Source organism: Dreissena polymorpha, chromosome 5 (genome assembly GCF_020536995.1).
Source record: "Dreissena polymorpha isolate Duluth1 chromosome 5, UMN_Dpol_1.0, whole genome shotgun sequence".
NCBI lineage: Eukaryota > Metazoa > Mollusca > Bivalvia > Myida > Dreissenidae > Dreissena > Dreissena polymorpha.
The window spans coordinates 99,092,300-99,117,906 of NC_068359.1; the positions used below are offsets into that span (position 1 = coordinate 99,092,300).

Below are 25,607 nucleotides of genomic sequence, written 5' to 3' on the forward strand. Positions count from 1 at the left end.
CTTATATTGAATTCGATGTATCAGTTCCTTGTTCCTTGTCCGAAACAAACAAACATTTTATGTGTTTGTCAACAAGACCCTACTCCTACTGTTGTGTAATGTAAATACTTGATATACGGTCTTCATATTGGCCACAGTTAACGGGATTGTACAATTATATACACTTATTTATTTTAAAAACTTATTTAAAGTTCACATATGTCCACCCAATGATGCGCTTTCATGCATATGTTTACAAACATCTACAAATGTGAATTGTTTCCATGTCAATGGTTCTCATATAAAATAAATTCAACAAGGGACAAAATTGTCACAAAACCAGGTTTTCATTGTGAAAAAAAAATCTGATAAAGGGAGAAAACTCAAACTGAACTTTTGAAATGAACAAACAAAATTAACCCCCTTTGTAAGTTTGTTTTTTAAAAAAATCTATTTTTAGTCGTGGCGACCTTGACATTGGAGATATTGACGTGATTCTTTCGTGCGACACACCGTCCCATGCCAAATGATTTTAAAATCTCACAATGAATGACATAGTTATGGCCAGGACAAGCTCATTTATGGCCATTTTTGACCTTTGAACTCAAAGTGTGACCTTGACCTTGGAGATATCGACGTAATTATTTCGCGCGACACACCGTCCAATGATGGTGAACAAATGTGCCAAATGATTTTAAAATCTGACAATGAACGACATAGTTATGGCCTGGACAAGCTTGTTCCGCCCGCCCGCCAGCCAGCCAGCCGCCCGCATTCGCCAATCTAATAACCAGTTTTTTCCTTCGGAAAACCTGGTTAAAAATGTCTAACCGTGGTTTGTGCGTGCCAAATGTCTTACACTAATCACCTACTTAAAGTTCAAAGTTCCACATTGATGTACAATTTATGACAAATTATAATACTGTTCGTATTTTACTTTACTATGTCTATGCATACATATATTCTACAACAAATGATCTACAATCAATGTGAAAATACATTTAAAAGAAATATAAACATGTATAACACCAAATTAGTATATAAAAAAAGATTTTTTCAGATCTAAGAATATTGACTTTAATTTCGATGATGATCCACATGATATCAGATGCAAAGTGGGTAAAATACTTTGCAAGCTAGAATGCCTCAATATATTTTCATTGGCTAATAGTTCAGACATGCAGTTTACTTTTAAATAAAATATGTACGTATAAAAGAAAGAAGATGATATTGTGCGCTTTAATTTGGTAAAGAGTGGGAACAATAATATGATTTAAAATAAAAATAAATATATCGTATAACATTTGTTGATTTGAGCAAATGGAAACAAATTTGATTTACTTCAGAATCTCACAAACTCTATATCTGTAGACAACGGAACAAATGATTTCAAATACAAAACAAACCATCAGTGTTATAAATAACAACAACTATCACAGCACAGTGAGTGTGTCAATCATAAAACCAACAGTCACCTGTTGACACAAACACAAATATTTACCCTAAAAATCAATTCACTCACAAAGGGACAGTGAACAGTTTATGAAATAAAAACATTTTAAAAAGGCAACTTGTGTGAAAATGACATAACATTGATACTGATGTTCAGCAATTTTATAGACTTTCACGTGATTTTACTAATGTATAAAGATCAGGTCTTCTAAAATGAAATATTTAACAAAACTTTTCTGGAATAATACAATACTGCTGAAGAGAGTGAGCAAAGAAACACACTAATAAATGTAAATAAAAGCATTCTTTCTAAAACAAGATTAAAATCGGAAACTACTTCAATCATCTGTAATTAATTTAACTACTTCATGCAAGCCAATAAAGCAGTTGTACAACTTAGTTAATTTTACCCGTGCCACTTAAATGCCTACACGATATACTATACTATAATTTTGGTTATAAAATATAAGAAACACACACAAAAGAAATGATCTTGCTGACAAAGCTAACAATGTTTAAAATCAGGTTATAATAATATTCTCTGAAGCAGCTAGGGAAAAAAAACACAAATTACTTGAATGGTTTTATTTTAGAGCTATTATTTAGAGAAAAGGGGCAGCAGCAAACTACCAATTCTGCACACACAAAACACCGGTATATGAAACATATGGTTTTGTTGTGTACAACACAATGACAACAAAAACTTGATTTCCTCCCTTGAATTTGATAACTATAACAAGTATTCTAACACATTCCAAAGACTTAATCAGAATAACATATATGAATGTGCATATGTCAAACATATTAATTAAAATGTTTATCATACGTCCGCCATTTATAACAACATCATTTTAATAACACAACAATACAACAGATATTACAGATAGAAAGTGGTGTGGGGACCATGCTATCAGCTAACAATAAAGACACTTTGAACATACATTTCTCCCAACAAGTAAAAAACGAGGGAAAAAACACCTCATAGTCAATGGAGAGGTGATCTAAGCTGCCTACATCCCCTCCAGAAAAAAAGATTAAACATTAAAAAAAACATGAAGAAACATCACAAAACCAAATAACAAAATATATTTTGACTATCTAATTCATCAGAAGCTACTATTGACTCTGAAACAAAACCACAAGGCAAGCATTGAACTCGGGCTTAGCTACAGCATAACAATAGCTATAAACATGAATAATTTCATAACTAATAATGTATATCTTAATAACTAAAACATTCAACACTTTCCAACCAATGTAAGCTCTATCAGGTTTTGTGTAGAAACAAGAAAAATACATCTATATTTATTAACATAAGAACCAGTCAGAATTAGTGTGACTCGATTATAAATAACAAAAAATATCAATCATAACGATGTAAATTACACAGATCTTTTGTAATTACATGAAATACATGAGCCAAGATCAGGATGTGTGAAAATAACTTAAAGACTAACACAAGAGCCAATCAGAACTAATTCCTTTAACCAAAGTGCCAATCTTAACTAAGGTAAGTAGCCCAAGAGCCAATCATTAAACGCATAGCCAACACATTGAAGTCCAATCTAAACCACTGTAACAAACTGAATCAGAACAGGGATCCTGATAACTAGAACAAGGGCACACTTTCAAACATGGAGAGGTGCCTGTCGGTGACCCCGATGCGTACATCCTTCCTCCTCTGTCCCTTCTCCTCAAGGTTTTGGAAGTGTTGGATCCTCTGCACCTTGGCGTGCTGATGCTGCTGGGCGCGCACAGAGTTCTCCGCCTCTTCCTGGTCCAGCCTGCGATGCACGGAGTTCCAGCGCTCCTGCGACTTGGCGGCCTTCAACTCCTGAACAGTCAGTAAAAGAAACATAGAAGTATGTCACTAGGTTCATGTATTAACTATTTATACGTATTTATGGTAGGAAATGCATGTATTAACAATACTAGAAACTGTTTATGAACAGCATAAACAGCATAAACAGAGTGGGTTAATGTTAGTTGTAGAAAAAAAGAGTATCATGAAATGAAGTTATTTGAAAAAGACAGAGATTCTTCAAAACATACAATACATCTATATTTGAAATGAATTTTTTTATCATTATTTTTTCCCAATAAACCAGTCAAAAATATACATGAAAGTTTTCAAATCGCTTGACATTTGTTATTTACTTGCTATGAAATCTGTACTCCTGACTATGGGTTATCTGACAACTTACTATGACAAAAACATAATTTCTGAAATATTTATTGCCTCCATATGTACCCCTCCAACTATGCCCACTTTGTACTATGCGGAGATGTACGTACAGCTCTACGTTGCTGCAGCTCCTCGGTCTGTCTCTCCCGCTGCCTCTGGGCCTCCTCCCGGTGTTCACGCCTCTGCTGCATCGCCCGGATACGCATCTCCTCCTTGTGGACCTCCTTCCTCTGACCATCCTCCTTCTTCTCTCGGATCTCCTTGCTCACAAACTTCTTCTGCTCTCTGGACTGCTCAATCTGACGCTGCTCCTTCACCTGACGGTCCTTCTCACGACTGATCTGTGCCTACAGGAACAATATTAATGATGTGTCAGTCAGGTTTGTTATAGTGGCCAATGATTACAATTTGAAAACAATAGGGACAAGATTGAAATATGAGTGTGGTATTATACTGGACAAGCAGGTCTGTCATGTTTACATGACTTAACACAACACAATCCTACTGCAGAGTAGTGAGTTTTCAATTTGACCTGAATACTCATGAAATCATCATCCTTTCAACTATTTAAAAAAAGCTGCACCACCACGACCATCTTTATCATCATAATAATTAAAATCGTTGTTAGTCCATCATCATCACCAGAACAATCGGCATTGATTGCTGGCCTGATACCACATTTAAGTCTGCCCCTCACCTGTACTCGCTCCTTGTGCTGGTCCTCCATAAGGCCCTGCATGTTGTCCCAGTTCTTCATGCGCATGTCCCACGCACGGGACCTCTGCTCCTCTCGCCGACGTCTGCAAGTTAAAAATCATTCAAATTGTTACTTGGCAAACACTAATTATTAAAAACAAGAGGGCCAAGATGGCCCTAAATTGCTCGACTTTGTTATGTTGTGTACCCTGTTGCATACCCAAGGGAATGATTTGAACAATCCTTATGAAGGACCGCAATCTGATGTAACATCAAATATCAAAGTTGTATGCTTTGCGGTTTCAGAGTGTGTTTTTCAAGCCTTACAATTCAATGTAAAACATTTCACACTCAAATACCTGCAGGCAGGCCTAATTTTGATCCAAGGAGCAGGATTTGAACAAACTTAGTTTAGGACCTCTTTATGATGTTACACGTCTACATTACACCTCTTGGCCTGACTGTTTTAAGGAAGATGTTCACTATCAAAGACTATAACAAAATCACGTGACCCTTCTGGCATGGTCAGTTTTTAACCCTGAGTCATAATGTTAATAAGCATTGTACGAGAACCATTTCTGATGTTAAATACTTAATATGAAAGCGCTCGGACAAGTGTTTGAGAAGATTTGTGTTGGATTAACAATACAAAACTACATAAATCTTGTGACTTCTGAGACTTGGCCAGTTTTACCTCAGGGGCATGATTCGAACAAACTTAGTAACGAACTGCTATAAAATGTTATACACCAAATATTTAACCAATGACCCTTGAAGTTTCTGAAAAGGAATTTTTTAGAAGTATATACAATTTATAAATCAACCAGTGCTAAAAAACTTCTTTCAATACCAATGTGTTGGCATCAGTTACTTACTTGAAATCCTGTCTCAGAGCTGCCTTGGTGTCTGCAGACATGGGTCGTGTGTGGGTGGGTCTGGTAGCCACGCCCACCTGTCTTGGAGGCGGGGCAGTGGGAGGTTTGAGGCACTTCTCTACGGAGTCTGTGTAGTTGTGCTTTGCAAACGGATCCACATACCTGTAGACAGGGCTGGTCCACTCGGCTGAAATTGTTACATTATCAAGAAATCAAGACGTGAGAATACAATCATGAAGGAGATGTTAAAAAGATATAAATGTTACAATGGACATCATACTTATATTATGTGGCTCAGCAACTGTAATACTTATTAATATAAATTGTCAATGAGCATCATACTTAAGCTTTGTGACACAAAAATTATAATATAAATAAATGTCTGGATAGTTGTTAAAGATTTCATTACAGGGTATTTTACAAGCACCTTCAAGGCAAAATCAAAACCAGCATAAGTTTTGTTTCAAGCGTTACAATTATTTTTAAATCTTTAAATATTAACTGTGCATTCAACAACTCTCACTCACCAATATATGGTGTCCGGCTCATGTCTCTGGCTTCCAAGGGGGCAGCCAGAGCTGTCTCCCTGAAAGGCCCCTGGTGGGCATTTACTATGGGCATGCTGGGGTCAGCCCGCCAGTAGTTCTTCCATGGGGGCCGCCGCCCTGACCGGGAACTACGGGGCCGCTGCAACAGGCTTGCCTCTGTGTTCACACCCTGCTCCCTTAAGGACTGCGAGGTCATGTCCTCTGGATCACTGTAGTAGCCATCTGTGTATTGGAACACATTATTAAAAACAGATGATTTAAATTCAAAATTATTGAATCACTGCATCACTTATAAAAATATTTATTTATCTGATCACAAATGAATTTAAATCAATAAGCTACCAAAACCAACAAATATCTTCTATCACATGCAAAAAATATCTTCTATCACAAAAACCCATTTAAACAACAAGACTTTAAAATCATCTCAGCTGCATTGTCTAACCATAATGATTTCCACTAGAGGTTCCCTGGGATAGGTGCGACTGGTACCCGCTTTCTTCATCATCCTGAAAAACATCACAGGCAAGGTAAGATGTTTGATATTCAAATGGAGCTCACATTTGCGGGGCTGTTTACAGATATTGATCTGTTACAGCACTGTACGACATCCACAAATTACTAAACTGATTGCATGGTGGTAACTCTATGTTTTATAACTAGTTACACTTTAGTAGCACGGTAAATAAACAATGAAGTTAAAGTTCCAACTTTTGAACAAACAAAATAGAAGCAAGTTTATGTTATACTTATCTACTACAACTTGTTACACTTAAAAAGCAGGGATTAAAAAAAGCATGTTTAAGTCCCACAAATTATTAAATAAATGCCATACTAGTAAGCATATGTAACACTTCAATACTATGACAAAATTACACTTCAAAAGCAGTGGATTTTTTAAAAGTAAACTTGTATCATAAAACATTTTGGAAAATGCTTTGAAACCTAGAGGAACTGGATTCAATTCCCAGTTGGGGATCTCTCTCTAGCTCAAGTCCAAGTTCTGGTTCTTTTTTAAAAACAAACTCACAATTGTTTCAATAAGCCTGAGGCTTCTGATGAATTGAAGCTCTAAAACAAAGATTGTTTTGAATATAAAACCAACCCTCACCTTGTTGAGGGCTGCATCACTAAAGCTAACAGACTTGGACCGCAGATGGTTCTCTTCCTGTTTCTCGCGCCGCTTCAGCAGACGTTCACGCTCAATCTGGCTCTGTATGAGGGCTTGCTCTGCCTCCCACTGGCGGTCTAACTCCTGTCTCCTCTCCTCCAACTTCCTTTGGAGCTGGGCCTCTACATCTATGGGATCCTCAGCGCCAAGAGAACGTTCAGTGGAGGCCTGTTCAAGCTGGAATTTTTTAATTTTTTTTAAATAACAGGAATACTCCAAATCCTCTAGGCTCTTCCTCCAAGATGTTTATTGGAAGTGCTTTTATAAAATCTTCTAAGACTACCTCAATCGATGATATCTTTCATAAATGATAATTTAAGCAATATTCTTTACAAAATCTCTTGATTACAACAGACCAATGCTGTGAAATACTTCAAAATTTAATATAACTAGCCAATATTTAATGACAAATACATTCTTATAAGACATAATTTATTTGTTTAATAGACCCAGACATTTCCTCCTTTGAGCAAATTAAAAGAAAACAACTCAGGTCTGTCATTAAACACGGCCTTTTTAGAAGCACCATACACCTTCTATGATCCTAAATCTTTTACCAATGACCACTGTGCATATTTCACCTGTTTCTTCTCCATCTCCTCACACCACAGCCTGTGTGTCTCATCCAATCGCTTCTGCAGTTCCTCTGGTATACTGGACCCCGGTCTAGGAGCAGAATCCGAAGTCACAGTTCCTTTTCTAACAGCAGGTTCCCTCTTCTCCTTTCTGGTTCCCTTTTCTGTTTCGCGTTCGTCTAATAGCAGCTTGTGCTCCATTAGCTGGGAGGCAATCCGGTCATTGAGTTCCTGTTCTGATAGACTGGTACCTACACAATAAAAAGCAAAAAAATGAGATAGGATCAGTATGAATCAAGCTTTGATACTAACATGTACTTTTTTCTAGCAATATTTCCTTATTATTGAGGCAAATTGAGATTGAATAAATTATGCCCTAAGATTATTAATTATCTCAATTTCCTACTTGGTTACCAATGAGAATGCTTGCAACATTTAAAAGGTTATGACTGTGTTTGGTATTGTTTTGGAGACATTATACCATAACTGGGAACAAGACAAGAATCATTTCATGCCTAGTACTCTGCACACAATTAATAGAGATCTATGATTGGTTGGTTTTGGCGTACTGCGGATTTTAATTAATGAGTGATCAGAGCAATTCATATTTCCATGAATGGTAGTTTGTTTTCTTACAAGCAAAATAAATAATCTGCAGAAACCTATGAATTCTCGATTGTTGTCTGAAACAATGAATTGCGCAATATTTAAACACTGGTCTTGCCCCGAAAAACACGTGAAAGCATGAAATACAAACTGTTACCTGGAACAACTTTGTCTGTGTCCCTCTCTTCTCTCTCCAACTGGTGCCTGCGGGTGGTATCCAGCCCCTTCTTCATGATGAGGGGGTATGGGGGGTGGAAGGGGTATCTCCAGGGACCCCTCCTCTCCACCACCATGGGGTCATAGTCAAACAGCAGGGGGTCAGCAAGCTCATAGTCAGGGGGAGTGGCTGAGGGGCCAGATGTCGGGTAACCTGGCAGTGATGGACATCATGTGTGGTATAATGCGGCCAAGATTTAAGATGCTTTCTAAGAAGAAATACCTTTTAAACCTTATTTGAAAGGAGTTGTTTTAGCAGCAAATTTGAACTTAAAAAATTTTCACATGGCTCATGATGTATCAGATTGTGAATTAGTTACATATTTATGTATATATCAATGTCTGTTAAAATTATCATATAAAATATTATATGTGTATGTTAACAGATTATTTACAAGCTGCATTTCATTCTTGTGATTTTTTTGTGCTGTTTTTCTTTTAAAGTTTAGTAAAAAACAACAACAGAGACTTGAATCATTCAACGCTGAAATCATTCAATAAATTCATTGTTTATTACCTTGCTTAGACTCCATGGGGTAGCGCTCCTCTGTCATGAGCTCCTGTCTGGCATCACGTGGCATCTTGAGCTCCAGCGTGATTCTCTCATACACCTCCCTTGGAACCCAGATGGCCGTATTGAGAGGCACGTTGGACACCTTGCCATTTGTGAAACTGACTGCAATCTCCTTGTCGGATGGACCTGCACGGCAGAGAATACCAAGGTGTGTGTTATGTTGATAAATTAAAATGTTTAAAAAGTTACTTTTAAAGCTAGGCTATGAAAACATGAACTACAAGCCTTGTTTTGAATGAAGGCAAGTTCATTGGCAAGACTAAAGAAACATAAACTACAAGTCTTGTGTTGAATAAAGACAAATTTATATGGCAAAGGCTGAGAAAACATAAACCTCACACCTTGTTTTGAATGACGATAAGTTTATCTGGAAAGGCTTAGAAAACATAAACCACGAGCCTTACATTGAATTGAGGTAAGTGTACCTGGAAAGGCTGAGAAAACATGAACCACAAGCCTTGTAGTAAATTAAGGTAAATTTATCTGGAAAGGATGAGAAAACATAAACCACAAGCCTTACATTGAATTGAAGCAAGTGTACCTGGAAAGGCTGAGAAAATTTTAACCACAAGCCTTTCATTTAATTGAGGTAAGTGTACCTGGAAAGGCTGAGAAAACATAAAACACAAGCCTTACATTGAATTGAGGTAAGTGTACCTGGAAAGGCCGAGAACACATGAACCACAAGCCTTGTGGTATATTGAGGTAAGTTTATCTGGAAAGGCTGAGAAAACATAAACCACAAGCCTTACATTGAATTGAAGTAAGTGTACCTGGAAAGGCTGAGAAAATATGAACAACAAGCCTTACATTGAATAGAGGTACGTGTACCTGGAAAGGCTGAGAAAACATAAACCACAAGCCTAATACATTGAATTGAGGTAAGTGTACCTGGAAAGGCTGAGAAAACATGAACCACAAGCCTTGTAGTATATTGAGGTAAGTTTATCTGGAAAGGCTGAGAAAACATAAACCACAAGCCTTACATTGAATTGAGGTAAGTGTACCTGGAAAGGCTGAGAAAACATAAACCACAAGCCTAATACATTGAATTGAGGTAAGTGTACCTGGAAAGGCTGAGAAAACATGAACATGCCTTGTAGTATATTGAGGTAAGTTTATCTGGAAAGGATGAGAAAACATAAATCACAAGCCTTACATTGAATTGAAGTAAGTATACCTGGAAAGGCTGAGAAAATATGAACAACAAGCCTTACATTTAATAGAGGTAAGTGTACCTGGAAAGGCTGAGAAAACATAAACCACAAGCCTAATACATTGAATTTAGGTAAGTGTACCTGGAAAGGCTGAGAAAACATAAAACACAAGCCTTGTAGTATATTGAGGTAAGTTTATCTGGAAAGGCTGAGAAAACATAAACCACAAGCCTTACATTGAATTGAGGTAAGTGAACCTGGAAAGGCTGAGAAAACATGAACCACAAGCCTTACATTGAATTGAGGTAAGTGTACCTGGAAAGGCTGAGAAAACATGAACATGCCTTGTAGTATATTGAGGTAAGTTTATCTGGAAATGCTGAGAAAACATGAACAACAAGCCTTGTGTTGAATAAAGATAGGTTTATTTAGCATGGCGAAGAAGACAGGTTCCAAACATCTTGAGTTAAATGAAAATAACTTCATTCAGCAAGGCTTAGAAAAGAAGAAAGAAAATATTTCAGGCATACTAAGGTGAGGTTATTCTGCAACCTTTTTTTACACATTTTTGAACATGATATTTCATGATATAAAAATGAAATAGCCATGCGTCAATATTGAGTTTGTATTTCAATATTAAAAAAGCCTTCCATTTGCCATTCTTAAATAAATATACGACTACACTTGTCATTGACAAAGCATTTGCATAACACAATCACTATTTGTTTAAATCATTAAACTAACAAACACACCAAGATATTAAAACTGCTAAAAATTCCAAAACTATCTATGTTATTTTAGAAGATCCTCAAAAAATAATAGTTAAACTGCACACAGTATGTGGTGACAGGAATATGCATTTCAAAAACTATATAAATTGTGATAACATGCTATTAACCCATCAATTTATATTTTTCAAATATCAGCCCTTGTAAAGAAGAATGTTGTACTAAACACTAAGGTCAATTGACCCCATTTAAAGAAAACCTTCATGCCTATAGCAACCATTGCTTTTTTTAATCTATTTACAAACGTGAAAATCAGTGAACAAATGATGTGTAAAATATTTGTATGTTAACTATTTCTCTTGCTCAAGCATAGCACAAAAATCAAATGATTTAAAAACCAAGAAGAAAGATATTCTGAATATACCAATGGTATTTTTGTAGCAACACACTAAAAAGCTCTAATCATATAAATCTGGCTATATAAAAATTGAAAAAAAAAATCAGAAAAATGCTGGTCAAAATGTTTAATGAGATCCATGCTTAATACATACATATACAAGCAAATATTTCCACCTAAAACAAGTTTTTCAGTGAAAGACCAGGGAAACAAATCAATGTGGGCTTCAATGTTCAAATTGTGCGATAAAAACACAAAATACAGTCATGGGACCAGTCGTGGATTATAAACTTATTGTCCCAAATTAATAAAAACTACATTTCTGCCCATACACACGCTTTCTGTGGACTGTTTGCAAAAGCAAATTTCCATTGGTGCTTTCTGTGAACAGTTTGCAGAAGCCAATGGCCATTGGTGCTTTGTGAGAACAGTTTGCAGATGCCAATTTCCATTGGTGCTTTCTGTGAACAGTTTGCAAAAGCCAATGGCCATTAGTGCTTTGTGAGAACAGTTTGCAGAAGCAAATGGTCATTAGTAGTGTGAATATGATAAATAGTAACTACTTTTCACTTAGCATGAGAGTGGACCTTAACAATCTTAATACGCTTCAAAATGTTTATGATTCTCCATCAGCTTTTTTACCATTTGTCCATCCATTTTGATTTATTTTCACTCTCACTAAAAATCATCCTTTGTAATATTTATATTCAAAGGAATACTGGGAACTAAAAACGTACTGTATGAGTTATGCAAGCTACCCAAAGAAAATTACTTATTCTTTAAACAATGCCATATATGACAAAAAGGACACACGATTGAAGTTATTATATTGACAGTTATGAAGGCAGTTATGTTAAATTGTAAATTTCCACAACATTTCTTCCCTTAAAAGCCACAGGGTCTGTCTTACAAAGCTCTTACAACAACAAGTTACATCTGACTTGTTAGCTCATAACAAATAGACATGTATGATCAATATAAATATGCTCAAATACAGGACATTCAAAAGATTTAAATAATTATTTAATACTTGCAGAGGTTTGTAATTTAGCATTTATATTTCTTAAGCAATTGCATCATGGCTTAACTTTGAAACACAAAATTTAATAAGATTATTTATGGTATTTATGAGCTTATGAACCATGATCATGAACATCTGAGGCAGTTCCTATTAACAAATTACCTACAACACAGTTAACACATTCATGTGATTCATACAATACAAAGATTGGCACTATATCTACAGGAGTAAGGGAGTAAAGTGTTACCACATGTAATGGCCACTTCATAGGCCCCTGTAAGTGAATGCATCACAGACATGATTCAGGCGTCAGAGGCAAATCCAACATATATAACAAGTACATAATGTAAATGTACTCTACAATGATGCAGTGCACAATATGTGCCATATTAAGATAAAAATTTAATGATCAAGTTTTAAAAATGGCATAATGAACATAAAACAATTTAAAGAGTAGATGATAACATAATAAGTTGCAGTTGCTCACAGATAGTCTAGTCTTTTAAATAATTTATTTGAACATCCAGATTAAAATCAAATTTTTAAAATGACCAAACCCATAAAAATTGAGTTGATACTTGAAATGACATTAAAAACAAGAGATGTGTTTGTCAGAAACACAATGCCTCCTACTGCGCCGCTTTGATTTATTAATTGTTTTTTATCATTTGGCCGGTACAGATAATTATCTCCCTTTGAAGCTTATTACTTCCCTTGGATTTGTTTTTTTTACCTTTGACCTTGAAGGATGACCTTGACCTTTCACCACTCAAAATGGGCAGCTCCATGAGATACACATGCATGCCAAATATCAAGTTGCTATCTGAAGGGACATAGAAGTTATGAGCATTTTTCGAAACCTGAACGCAGAAACCTAAACGCAAAGTGTGATGGAAAGACAGACAGACGGTCCAATCACTATATGCCCTCCTTCAGGGGCATAACAAAAACAAATATGGACATGTAAAAAATAGCATGATTAAGACAGTGACAAATTAAAGATGGCCTTTTTAATTATAACAAAGCTGGGACAATACTTTTATAATACAACTTTTGGCCAATACAAAAACTTATATATACTAACCTTCAGCGTTTCTCTTTTCATGTCCCTCTATGACGGTGCCCGGCCCGTATCTCTCTCCCTCTGGTTCCCATGGTGCCAGTACCTTGTCCCCAGTGAGAATAGTGTGTCGCCGGGCGTCCTCATAGTCTATGATGTCGAATACATGGGTGTCCTGGTAGATCGTGTCCGTGTACTTGCCGTGTTTACATGGACCAAAACCAACCAGGAACTTGTCTGAGAGGATCTGTAAGGGGAAACAATTGGGAATACAGAAGCAAGCAGAGTTGTGGGCCTTGGAAGTAACTTGTCAGCAGAGCGTGCTGATATCATTTGTCAGTCAGAATAATTCCCAGGTTGTCAAAAAGTGTCAAGACGGATGAAATGTTTAATAGCTGACTTCTTAACAAAGTACAATTGTAGTGGCATTAGACATGTTTGTCAGATAATATAAAATAGTTTGTTCTTTTAATTTAGGTTTTAGCACCCCTGCTTTTCTAGTATAGGCATCAGAAAAATTATGGCATACTTGTTTGAGTGCTTTAAAAAAACACAATGTATTTCTAAAACAAGAGAGCCATGATGGTCCTGTATCGCTCCACTGCTGAAAAAAGGCTGAAACAAATATTCTCTGCATGTGCAAATACTTAAATATAGGCCCTATTTAAGCACATGTACACTTTTGTGAACCCCTGGGCTGGGTCAAATTTAACCCCAGGTGCATAATTTGAGCAAACTTTGTAGAGTATATATATACTACTATATCTCACTACATGTACATACAAATTATGGTAGCCCTAGGTCCTAGAGTTAAGGACAAGAATATTATTAAAGTTTTCACAAAATAAGCAAGATATAAGCGTATATAATGTTCAATTTTGTAACCCGCGGGGTCAGGGTCAAATTTGACCCAAAGGGCATAATTTGAACAAACTTGGTAGAGGACTATAAGATGTTACTGCATACCAAATTTGGTAGCCATAGTCTGAATGGTTTTCGACAAGAAGATTTTTAAAGATTTCACAAAATAGGAGCTTTATAAGTGTTTATTCAATTTTGTGACCCCCCAGGGCAGGGTCAAAGTCGACCCCAGAGGCATTATTTGAACAAATTTGGTAGAGGTTTATTAGATGTCACTACATACCAAATTTGGTAGCCCTAGGTTCAATGGTTATGGACAAAAGACTTTTAAAGTTTTCACAAAATAGGCCCCATATAAGCGTATGTTCAGTTTTGTGACCCCCAGGGCAGGGTCAAATTTGACCAAAGGGGCATAATTTGAACTAACTTGGAAGAGAACTATAAGATGATGTCACTACATAAAATTTGGAAGCCCTATGCCTTATGGTTAAGGACAGAAAGATTTGTAAAGTTTTCACAAAATAGGCACTATATAAGCATATAATCGATTTTGTGGCCCCCAGGGCAGGGTCAAATTTGACTCCTGGGGCATAATTTGAATAAACTAAGTATAGGACTATACAATGTCACTACATACCAAATTGTGTAGCCCTAGGCCTAATGGTTATGGACAAGAATTTGTTTAAAGTTTTCACAAAATAGGCATTATATAAGCATATGTTCAATTTTGTGACCCATGGGGCAGGTTCAAATTTGATCCCAGGGATAAAATTTGAACAAATTTGGTAGAAGACTATAAGATGTCACTACATACCAAATTTGATAGCCCTAGGCCGGATGGTTATGGACAGGAAGATTTTTTAAGTTTTCACAAAATAGGCCTTATATAAGCATATGTTCAATTTCGTGACCCCCCGGGGCAGGGTCAAATTTGACCCCAGGGATAAAATTTGAACAAATTTGGTAGAGGACTATTAGATGTCACTACATACCAAATTTGATAGCCCTAGGCCCGATGGTTAAGAACAGAAAGATTTTTGAAGTTTTCACAAAATAGGCCTTATATAAGCTTATGTTCAATTTTGTGATCCCCCGGCGCAGGGTCAAATTTGACCCCAGGGGCATAATTTGAACAAACTAAGAAGAGAACTATTACATGTCACTACATACCAAATTTGGTTGCCCTATGCCATAGGGTTATGGACAAGTAGATTTTTAAAGTTTTCACAAAATAGGCCTTATATAAGCATATGTTCAATTTTGTGACCCTCGGGGCAGGGTCAAACTTGACCCAAGGGGCATAATTTGAACAAACTTGGTAGAAGACTTTAAGATGTCACTACATTCCAAATTTGGTAGCCCTAGGCCCAATGTTTATGGACAAATAGAGATTTAAAGTTTTCAAAAAATTAGACCTTTATAAGCATATATTCAATTTTGTGTTCTCCGGGGCAGTTTCAAATTTGACCCCAGGGGCATAATTTGAACAAACTAAGAAGAGAACTATTACATGTTACTACATACCAAATTTGGTAGTCCTATGCCATACAGTTATGGACAGAAAGATTTTTAAAGTTTTCACAAAATAGGCCTTATATAAGCATATGTTCAATTTTGTGAACCCTGGGGCAAAGTCAAATGTGACCCCAGGGGCATAATTGAAAGATTTGGTAGAGGACTATTAGATGTCTCTACATACCAAATTTGATAGCCCTAGGCCCAATGGTTATGGACGAAAGATTTTGAAAGTTTTCACAAAATAGGCCTTATATGAGCATATGTTCAATTTTGTGACCCCCGGGGCAGGGTCAAATTTGACCCCAGGGGCATAATTTGAAGAAATATGGTAGAGGACTATAAGATGTCTCTACATACCAAATTTGATAGCCCTAGGCCCAATGGTTATGGAGGAGTAGATTTTGAAAGTTTTCACAAAATAGACCCTATATAAGCATATGTTCAATTTTGTGACCCCCGGAGCAGGGTCAAATTTGACCCCAGGGGCATAATTTGAAGAAATATGGTACAGGACTATTAGATGTCTCTACATACCAAATTTGATAGCCCTAGGCCCAATGGTTATGGACGAGAAGATTTTGAAAGTTTTCACAAAATAGGCCTTATATAAGCAAATTTTCATTTTTTGTGACCCCGGGGCAGGGTCAAATTTGACCCCAGGGGCATAATTTGAACAAATTTGAAAGAGGTTCACCCCAGGAACATTCCTGAGAAATTTCATCAGAATTGGACCAGTAGTTCAGGAGAAGAAGATGTTTTAAGGAAAAGTTAACGCACGCACGCACAGATGCACGGACGCACGCACGACGGACACAGGACCATGACATAAGCCCCGCTGGCCTCTGGCCAGTGGAGCTAAAAATATGACTACTGTATGTTGTTAGGTTATCTATGTTGTATAAGTTATAGCATGTTTCTAATATTAAGAGTTTGTCACCCTTGTTGTTTTTATGCTCCCCCAAAAATTTGGGGGGGAGCATATTGTCGCGGCTTCGTCTGTCTGTGTGTCTGTCCGTCCGTGCACAATTTTTGTCCGGCTATTTCTCAGCAATTAATGACCGGAATTCAATTAAACTTTATGGGAAGCTTCACTATTAAGAGGAGATGTGCATATTATCAGACGGTTCTGGTCGGATGATTTTTCACAGAGTTATGGCCCTTTGAAATTTTTTATAAACTGTACATATAGTGCAATTCTTGTCCCCCCAACTACTAGACGTTTCCTTTTATCTGAATATATAGTGCAATATTGTGACAAAAAAAAACTTTGGGGAGCATCACCCGTCTCTGACGGTTTCTTGTTTTTAACAGTATCAGGACAGTGGTTCCTGCAGACAATTTTTCTTTGGCTTTGTTCCTACATATTTTTGAAATCCTCAATGTTCCTATGCTATTTTGAAAGCCCCGACATTGGTTATTAAAGTAAATTGACAGTAAAGACATAAGTTCCTACAATATATTGACAGTCAAGACATTGGTTCCTACGGTACATGGACAGTCCAATTAGTTCCTACAATGTAATAACAGCCTGGACATAAGTTCCCACAGTATTTATTGACAACCCAGACATTGGTTCCTACAGTATATATTGACACCCCACCCATTGGTTCATACAGTATTTATTGAGAACCCGGACATTTGTTCCTACAGTATATATTGACACCCCACCCATGGGTTCATACAGTATTTATTAACAACCCAGACATTGGTTCCTATAGTATTTATTGACACCTCACCCATTGGGTCCTTCAGTATTTGTTGACAACCTGGACATTGGATCCCAGAAGAAATAATTACAACCCATACATGGGTTCCTACAGTATTTATTGACAACTCAGACGTTGAATCCCACAGAATATTGACAAGCCATACATTCGTTCATATGTAGTATTTATTGACAACCCAGACATTGGTTCCTACAGTATATATTGACAACTCACCCATTGGGTCATACAACTGTTTATTGAGAACTCGGACATTGGTTCCTTCAGTATATACTGACACCCTCACCCCCATTGGGTCATACAGTATTTATTGACACCCCACCCATTGACAACCCGGACATTGGTTCCCACAGTATTTATTGACAACCCAGACATTGGTTCCCACAGTATTTATTGACAACCCAGACATTGGTTCTTACAGTATATATTGACATCCCACCCATTAAGTCATACAGTATTTATTGACAACCCGGATATTGGTTCATACAGTATATACGGACACCCCACCCATTGGTTCCTTCAGTATTTATTTACAACCCACCCATTGACAACCCGGACATTGGTTCCCACAGTATTTATTTACAACCCGGACATTGGTTCCCACAGTATATATTTACATCCCATACATAAATTCTTACAGTATTTATTGACAACCCGGACATTGGTTCCTACAGTATTTATTGACAACCTGGACATTGGTTGCCTCAGTATATATTGACAACCAGCCATTTGGTCATACAGTTTATATTGACAACCCGGCCATTGGGTCCCACAATATTTATTGGCGACCGGGCCATTGTGCCCTACGGTATTAATTGAAAACCTGGACATTGGTTCGTACAGTGTTTATTCACAACACGGCCATGGTTCCTACAGTATTTATTGACAACCCGGACATTGGTTCCCACATTATATATTGACTCTACGAATATTGGTTCCTACAATATATAGATAGCCCAGACACTGGATCCTGCATGTTTGCAGCCCAAACATTCGTTCCAACAATTAATGAAATCAGCTAACAATTCCATATAACCTAAATGCAAACCAGGGCCTTCAATTCATTTTAGGGGAAGCTACCCTCATGAGGGGGAATTTTCTCGGCGTTTCCCTTTTTGGGGGATTTTTTTACTTAATACTCTCTCATTATTACATTTGTACATGTTTGCACTATATTCATTTCTTTTTTCATAATTAAGTATGTTTGACAAGATTAAATTGAAATAGAATTGAGATATAATGATCATGAGACACAACACATCTTTAAATCAGGGGGAATTCCCCCCTCCCCCCCCCCCCCCCCCCCCCCCCCCCCAAGGGAAAAAAAAGTATACATCTCAGGTGGGGGAATGCAGCCGAAATTTGGCCGCAGATTTGATTGATTGAGAGCCCTGCAAACTGTTGAATAAAGTGAGACATATTACCATAGTAATGAGATGACAAAGTCTATATTAATAACTTTATTAACTAACTGATTTATTATCTTATAATAAAGCAATCAATATTCAGTCTGTAAATGTAATGCAAGATCCGATGCCTGTCTAAACAATGTAGGAACAAATTTCCAGGATGTTCATGGCGCAGTTTGTCCAAATAACATTTGAACTATTATTCGGATAGTCAAAATAATGTGAGAACCATTATGTCCACCGAGCAAAAATGCATGGGAAAAAATGTTCGTAAAACCCAATGTCTGTACTTCATAGAACCTAATGCCTGGAATTCATAAAACCTAATGACTGGAATTCGTATGATCCAATGTCTGGAATTCATAGAACCCAATGTCTGGAATTCATAGATACCAATGTCTGGAATTCATAGAATCCAATGTATGGAATTCGTAGAATCCAATGTCTGGATTTCATAGAATCCAATGTCTGGAATTCATAGATACCAATGTCTGAAATTCATAGAATCCAATGTCTGGAATTCATAGAATCCAATGTCTGGATTCATAGAATCCAATGTCTGGAATTCATAGAATCCAATGTCTGGAATTCATAGAATCCAATGTCTGGAATTCATAGATACCAATGTCTGGAATTCATATTAACCAATGTCAGGGATATGTAGGAACCAATGTTCTATCTTTGTTTTTAACACTTGGCATTGTGAATTTGTTTTTGTTTTTTGTTATTTGTTCTTTTAAAAACTAATTTTTGGAAGAAATTTAAAAAAGTTACTTCTTTGTATGAAAATTTACACCGTCTACTTTGTATCAAACATTCATTTGTTGGTAATATAAAAAGAATCTGTTGGAATCTAAATACCTATATAGCTGTAGGATTTCTGCAGTGACCTAGCTACTGCCCGGTTGCTATAAAGCGTTGTGTCAATGTGTTATGCAATCAATACAATTTCATATAAGTGCTAAAGCAGATAAATACTGTATATGACGTGTATATCTTTTGATTGAGGTACTTCAGAATTTTACCACTTTGGAGATCAATATTATAGCAAATGTATAGGAAACCTTAAGTACTTGATTCCCTTAAATATCAATACAACATTTAGAACTTGTGCAAATAAAACATTCCACTTTATGACAAGCTTAAAGCAATAAATTACAAATGGTTGAAATGGAAGAAGGAGCAATTTGTTATCAGGTGATCATTGCATATAAAAATGTTCTTAAGATTTGCTAACTGCAGATCATATCATTATACTGAAGATATATTATACACAAATATGTTTTCAAAATGATTTATGCATGCTGTTTAGATATTTCTGACACTTTCTTTCGTGAAATAAAAAAAAATGTGTTTGATGATTATCTTGTACTCATTAGATTGTTTAGTCAAATTCTAAACTATAAATAAAATGTGTTCTGCATCAAATTTGTATCAAACTTGCATCAAACTTATGTGTGTCATATGTTTTAAGACACAATGAAAACAAACATAAATGATGCATACATTTTATGAATTCTTAACTTTAAGGTTGCTTTTAAAGCAGAATAAGATTGCTGAATATGGTGTTTTATTTTCAAAGTTAAAGTTATATAAATACTCAAAATCAACGAATATTTCGCAAAATATTATGTAAAATAAAGTTAACCCATAAAAAATCAGTGTTCCTTATAGCAATTTAAAAGCCAAAATTTCAAATCTAGATGTGGTATGGTAATATAGATTTAACAAGATACAAAATAAGCGTCTTTATTTTTTTGTGGCACAATATTTTACATTTTAATTTCCCACAATGATATCTATTCATACAACACACAAACACTTACATGGTACATGAACATGTGTTGAAAATATATTGTCCCACAAAAAGCAAAAAAGAGCATTTTGTATCTTGTTAAATCTATGTTACCAGACCACATCTAGCATTGCAATTTTGGCTTTTGCTATAAGGAACATTGATTGGTTATGTGGTAACTTTATTTTTTGAAATATTGTACAAAATATTTGTTGATTGCGAGTGTTTATGGGCTTTTTGAAGCATATTACTTGTTTAAAAATCAAACTTTAAGCACGTGCAGGAAACTCTTAAAATCATTACTAAGCATGTGCAATATAGATAATGGGTCTTTTTTGTCATAAAATTCTCATTGAATTAGGCTATTTTTGAAGTGTTACTCTTCGATTCCCACAGAAGGAGTTTATTAAACAATTTTAACAACAAAAAATGCATTCAGGGCCCTTTCTACACTTTGGGGGATTGGGGCCGGGGCTCTTAAAGGGGGGAATTTTGCGTCGTTTTGGGTGAAAAGGGGAATTTTAGATGATCTTTTCATCAACTATTCAACACTTAAAATTGCTATATGTTAATGTAATTTAAAAAATAAATATACATTTAATCAAAGGTTAATAGCACAATACCAGCTGGCAACATAGGTATAAAAGTAAATAAAATAATTGTTTTGTTTTTGTTTTTTTGGAGGGGGGATTTTTTTAAGCTGAAACGGGAAAAAAGGTATACTTTTTTCATGGGGGAAGCTGCCGATATTCGGCGGTAATAAGTGCAAATCCAGGGCCCTGGTATTCTAGATAATTTTTTGCTTCATAAGAGGGAATATTATTTTGTAATACAAGTCTGTATGTAGGGAGAAATACTGTCAATATGCCCCTATAGAGGCAATGTTTCTGACTAATTATTACACTATGGAAATCTGAGTAACCAGGCTTTTTCCGCCCTATGCCACGGGTCCGAAATCCGGCCCCATTCCCAATGCAAATCTGGTTGTTTTTTTCCCAATTGAAAAAAAAATTCCCAATTCCAAAAAAAAAAAAAAAAAAAAACATTTTTTTTTTTTTTTTACCCTTTAAATATATAAGTTGACCTGATCTGGTGTAGAAAATAGAAAGTATTGCATAATTAAATTATCTGTTGCCTTGAATTTGTTTTAAGAACTGTAAAATATGTTAATGATTATTTAAGACTTAACTTTTTATCCTCAAAATCCTGCGCTTCCCGCGATTTTTTTCACCTCAAAAAGACCAAGCCTTTTCCCCAAATTCAGATTAAAAAACCTGCACTAATCACACATGTTCATAATATTTTGTAAAATTTGAATAATAAGTTATCAAAATAGTCGTTATTTACCAGTTAACGGCTTCTTTGAAATATAAGAAACACTGTTTTAAATAATTTACATGCGATAATTTTTCCCAATTGAGCCAATATTGTGATTAATTTTTTTCCCAAAATGGGGGTTTTCACGACGCGAAATTCCCAAAATTCCAGTGTGGCGTTTTCCCAAAATGGAGCGGAAAAAGCCTGGTAACATCAAAGCCACAGTTCAAGTTCTGCTTTTAATATAAATTAACTTCTGATGATGCAGAAAAATGTAATGGTATGGTATATGTGTGCACCTGTTTCCTATCTTTAATGGACTTTTGTTTCACCAGGATGTTTGTATTTGACCCGGTCAATAGCAACCATTTATCTTGCAATTTGCATATTGATTACCAATATCTTCACCAAGACACAAGGGCAAAGTATCTATACATACATGAGGGTGAACAAAATGGTTAATTACATATCCATCAATAACTTACAACAAAGAGTTTATACAACACTGAATCCAGTAAAAAGTTACTATCATTACGCTACAGCAGTATGGAATAAGCAACAACAAATAATTATGAAAAGCTACCGTTAAAAAATATAGTAATATACGGTACTACATAACTTACTTCATCACCATCTTTGCTCTAAATAAAAATTAAAAATTATGTGCTTAAAAGGTACAATATATATGATTGATGTTAATGGAGTCACTAGTGATGGTGATTTCAGTCTTCAGACAGCTTTCGTGATCAAAATTGCACGAGAAAACAACTTATGTAGATATTATGTTTGCAATTTTTGTGTGAGAGTTGTCTCACAATTTTCTGTTTGTTTTCATGAGTTAATCTTTTATAGTCAACTAATCAAGTAAAATAACACATGGAGTAAATCAATTTCCATAGTTAAGTGAAACGCCAGGCCAGACCTTGGAAGAAGAATGCCTTGCCTACCATGCAATTAGAAATCTCATAGTACAACAATGTTTAAAATCAAGTCATTTAAATTGTGATAAAAGATCCCTGAAAGGTTTTATCAGTTTTTATTGACATTTTATCTTAAATAAACAAAGTTTATGAAAGCTTATAATGCTACACCAAAATTTAAGGAAACATGTTAACTTATGTTACTTTTTAATAGTGGGCCTTGTAAAGTTTCAGAACAACAACTTTGGTTGCTGACTGATCGATTAATAGTCAACTTGAAATAACCAGATGACCGGCAAATTTGACCAACTTTCCACAAGACTGTGCACAATGATTATGATGTTTTTCTTTTTTAAATGTTATTATGATTATAAATCAATTAATTTTGTGTTGCGTTTGTTGTAATAACAATGAAAGGATCAATACAATTATGATAATAATATTGTCCTTATTTTTGATCCAGTAGGATTATTTGTACTGACAAATTCACAAGGAGTTACCTTTAAGAATTAACCTGATCATTTTCTGACTACAAATAAATTAGTAATTGCAACCCTATCTGGCACAAAATTAAAGAAATATCAATGTGTTAAAAATCAAAAGTATGCATGAAATATTACCTGACTCTTGACTGTAGCCTGATAGAAGTAGCCATCATCAATCCTTCTAGCCAGTACTTGTTTGTTGATCAGCAGTGAGCCGGCTGCTGGTGAAAGACCGGAGGTCTCAATGGACTCCGTCATTGCCTCCTGGGCCTTTATCCAGCCCTTGGCTGGTCTGTACCTGCTCCAGGCATATGGGTAGTAGTAGCGAAATGGCATACCTAGCCAGTCATACCAGTACGGACCCCAGGGTGGGTACCAGGTGGGAGGGACTGTACTGCCAAAGACTCTTGGTGCAAGAGAAATGCTGTCATCAGGGTCTACTTGAAGAGTAGTTGCCACACTGCATCTCTGTATATTTGGGCGGATTGTTCCATTTATCGTGCGTATGATGCGTTCTTGTGCGTGCTCAGCTCTGTAGATTGGTGTTATTCGCTCAACGCACCCATGAGTGGTGAGCGACACTATATGGAAGGAACCATAAGACTCAATAGACAAGTCTTCGAGGAACTCAATTGCAGCAGTCTCCGTGGTTTCCTCTGTTGAAAGGTATATACAATGAATAGGTCTCATCCCCCCAACGCTTGCAACATGCTCGAGAATCTCTGCAGGATACTGATCCGGCAATCCATCTGTAACTAAATACACCGCATCACATAGTGGATCCTGTAATGCAGTTAACAGAGCATCCCGGGTATTTGTGCCAGTTTTTGCTGCCATTTTCTTAATCCACTCTTCTGCCACTGCCACAGTCTGTGGTGTACAGGTAACAAGCTTGTCTGTCCATTGATTCACTTCAGAATTAAATTCTATCAAGTTAAATGAATATGGTTTTCCTGTGCTAGCCATCTTTTTCAGAGTTTCTATTAAATGCTCTTTCACCATTTCAATGCCCTTATACATGCTTCCTGATGTATCGATGCAAAACGCAACATTCCTCTCTACTACCTCCCCAAAGATGGTGGGGATTCCACGTGGCTCCACAAAACTGGAGGACATCTTGCCTAAAAAATGCACTTGTGCGATATATAGGATGCAATAAATTATATATCTGTAAGTGTCTTCACAAACACGATAAAACTACATATCATTAATTTCACTGTAAATGATGCAATTTACCATACTAGACTACAATAATTGTTGTTGGACAGCTGTTTTTTTAATCAAAACTGCTACCAATAAGTCACATTTACATGTATTCATCTGATAGAAAGATGACTGCAACTGATACTATATAAAAATGTGTCTAGTACACATAGTTTCTTGGTATGTAAGGGATGGAGATATTAAGCTCTTTAAGAGGTAGTAAAGTAGATAGTTTCAAATATGCGTGAGTCATGTCAGAATATAAATATTTATCGTTTAATTTTATTTGAAAAATGTACAAATGATATTAGCAAACCATGTGTAATATTACATCTGATGTCCCATGTCACATTGATGCCAGCTTTTAGTATTATTGTTTGAAATTTAGTTAAAATGTATTGGTATATTCTTATTGATTTGTAGTTAATAAAAACGCTTTATCAGTTCATGTCCATGCAAATTTGTAGAAATGTAATTGCTATTTGGGAACTTCAGAAAATAGGTTTAATAGTTCTAAAGAGGCTGGTTCATATTTTGCAACGTCAACAAATATATAAACAACAGTTTAAATTTGTGGCAAAAGCTATGGAAAATTAAGAAAAGAATGTCACACTGACAGTCTACACTGGCATCCATCTTTTTGTAATTGTAAATTAGTGTTAATTACAAATAAAAATTTCCATGTTAAAATACTATTAAATTCAAACAAATGGGCATTAACCTTTAGATTTTCTTGATAAACAGTGTGTAAAGTTAGAAATAACCAGTCACAGCACATGATATTTATAACTTATACAATTACTAAGTTAATTAATTTATAATCCAATTAGTGCAGTATTACCAAGATTAAAATCATGACTTTAAAATAATAGTCATGAGACGTTCAATGTAAAATAAATATATGGTGACAAATAATAAGGTAAAGAGTTTTCTTACTTTATAGCTAAACCAAAAAGATGTGTTAATGTATGACACAAATCGTGAAAAATCCTACTTTCAGATATTTATTTATACACGAGCACCTGTCTCCAAGGAAGCCATTACAACCGGAAGTGGATGTTCAATTATATTTTACGGAGCTTCTTTGTGGGCTCTTTTCGGTATAACAAATTAATCCTCTCGTAGAACGCATTTT

At 35.8% G+C, this 25,607-nt stretch overlaps 1 protein-coding gene across 2 annotated transcripts; it reads right to left on the reverse strand.

The window, feature by feature from the left end:
* Positions 1 to 899: 899 nt before the first annotated feature.
* Positions 900 to 25,566, reverse strand: LOC127882276 (uncharacterized). Of its 2 annotated transcripts, XM_052430829.1 has the most exons (14): positions 25,409 to 25,566; positions 23,405 to 24,390; positions 13,265 to 13,487; positions 12,428 to 12,454; positions 8,821 to 9,003; positions 8,245 to 8,457; positions 7,488 to 7,732; positions 6,847 to 7,083; positions 6,181 to 6,244; positions 5,715 to 5,957; positions 5,188 to 5,374; positions 4,314 to 4,416; positions 3,727 to 3,963; positions 900 to 3,265 (listed from the first exon to the last, which is right to left on the reverse strand). In XM_052430829.1, the coding sequence occupies exons 2-14, from the start codon at positions 24,383 to 24,385 to the stop codon at positions 3,041 to 3,043; spliced, it is 3,168 nt and encodes a 1,055-aa protein (XP_052286789.1). In that variant the 5' UTR covers positions 24,386 to 24,390; positions 25,409 to 25,566; the 3' UTR covers positions 900 to 3,040. The 2 variants fall into 2 exon arrangements, with proteins under 2 accessions (XP_052286789.1, XP_052286790.1); XM_052430830.1 differs by lacking the exon at positions 12,428 to 12,454.
* Between the last annotated feature and the right edge of the window lie 41 nt (positions 25,567 to 25,607).

Coding starts and splice junctions, on each gene's coding strand:
- LOC127882276 (XM_052430829.1), bottom strand. CDS start 24,385: ATGTCCTCCAGTTTTGTGGAGCCACGTGGAATCCCCACCATCTTTGGG. Junction 12,455..13,264: donor TGAAAAGAGAAACGCTGAAG/GTTAGTATATAT, acceptor ATTCACTTACAG/GGGCCTATGAAGTGGCCATT. Junction 7,733..8,244: donor CACAGACAAAGTTGTTCCAG/GTAACAGTTTGT, acceptor TTTATTGTGTAG/GTACCAGTCTATCAGAACAG.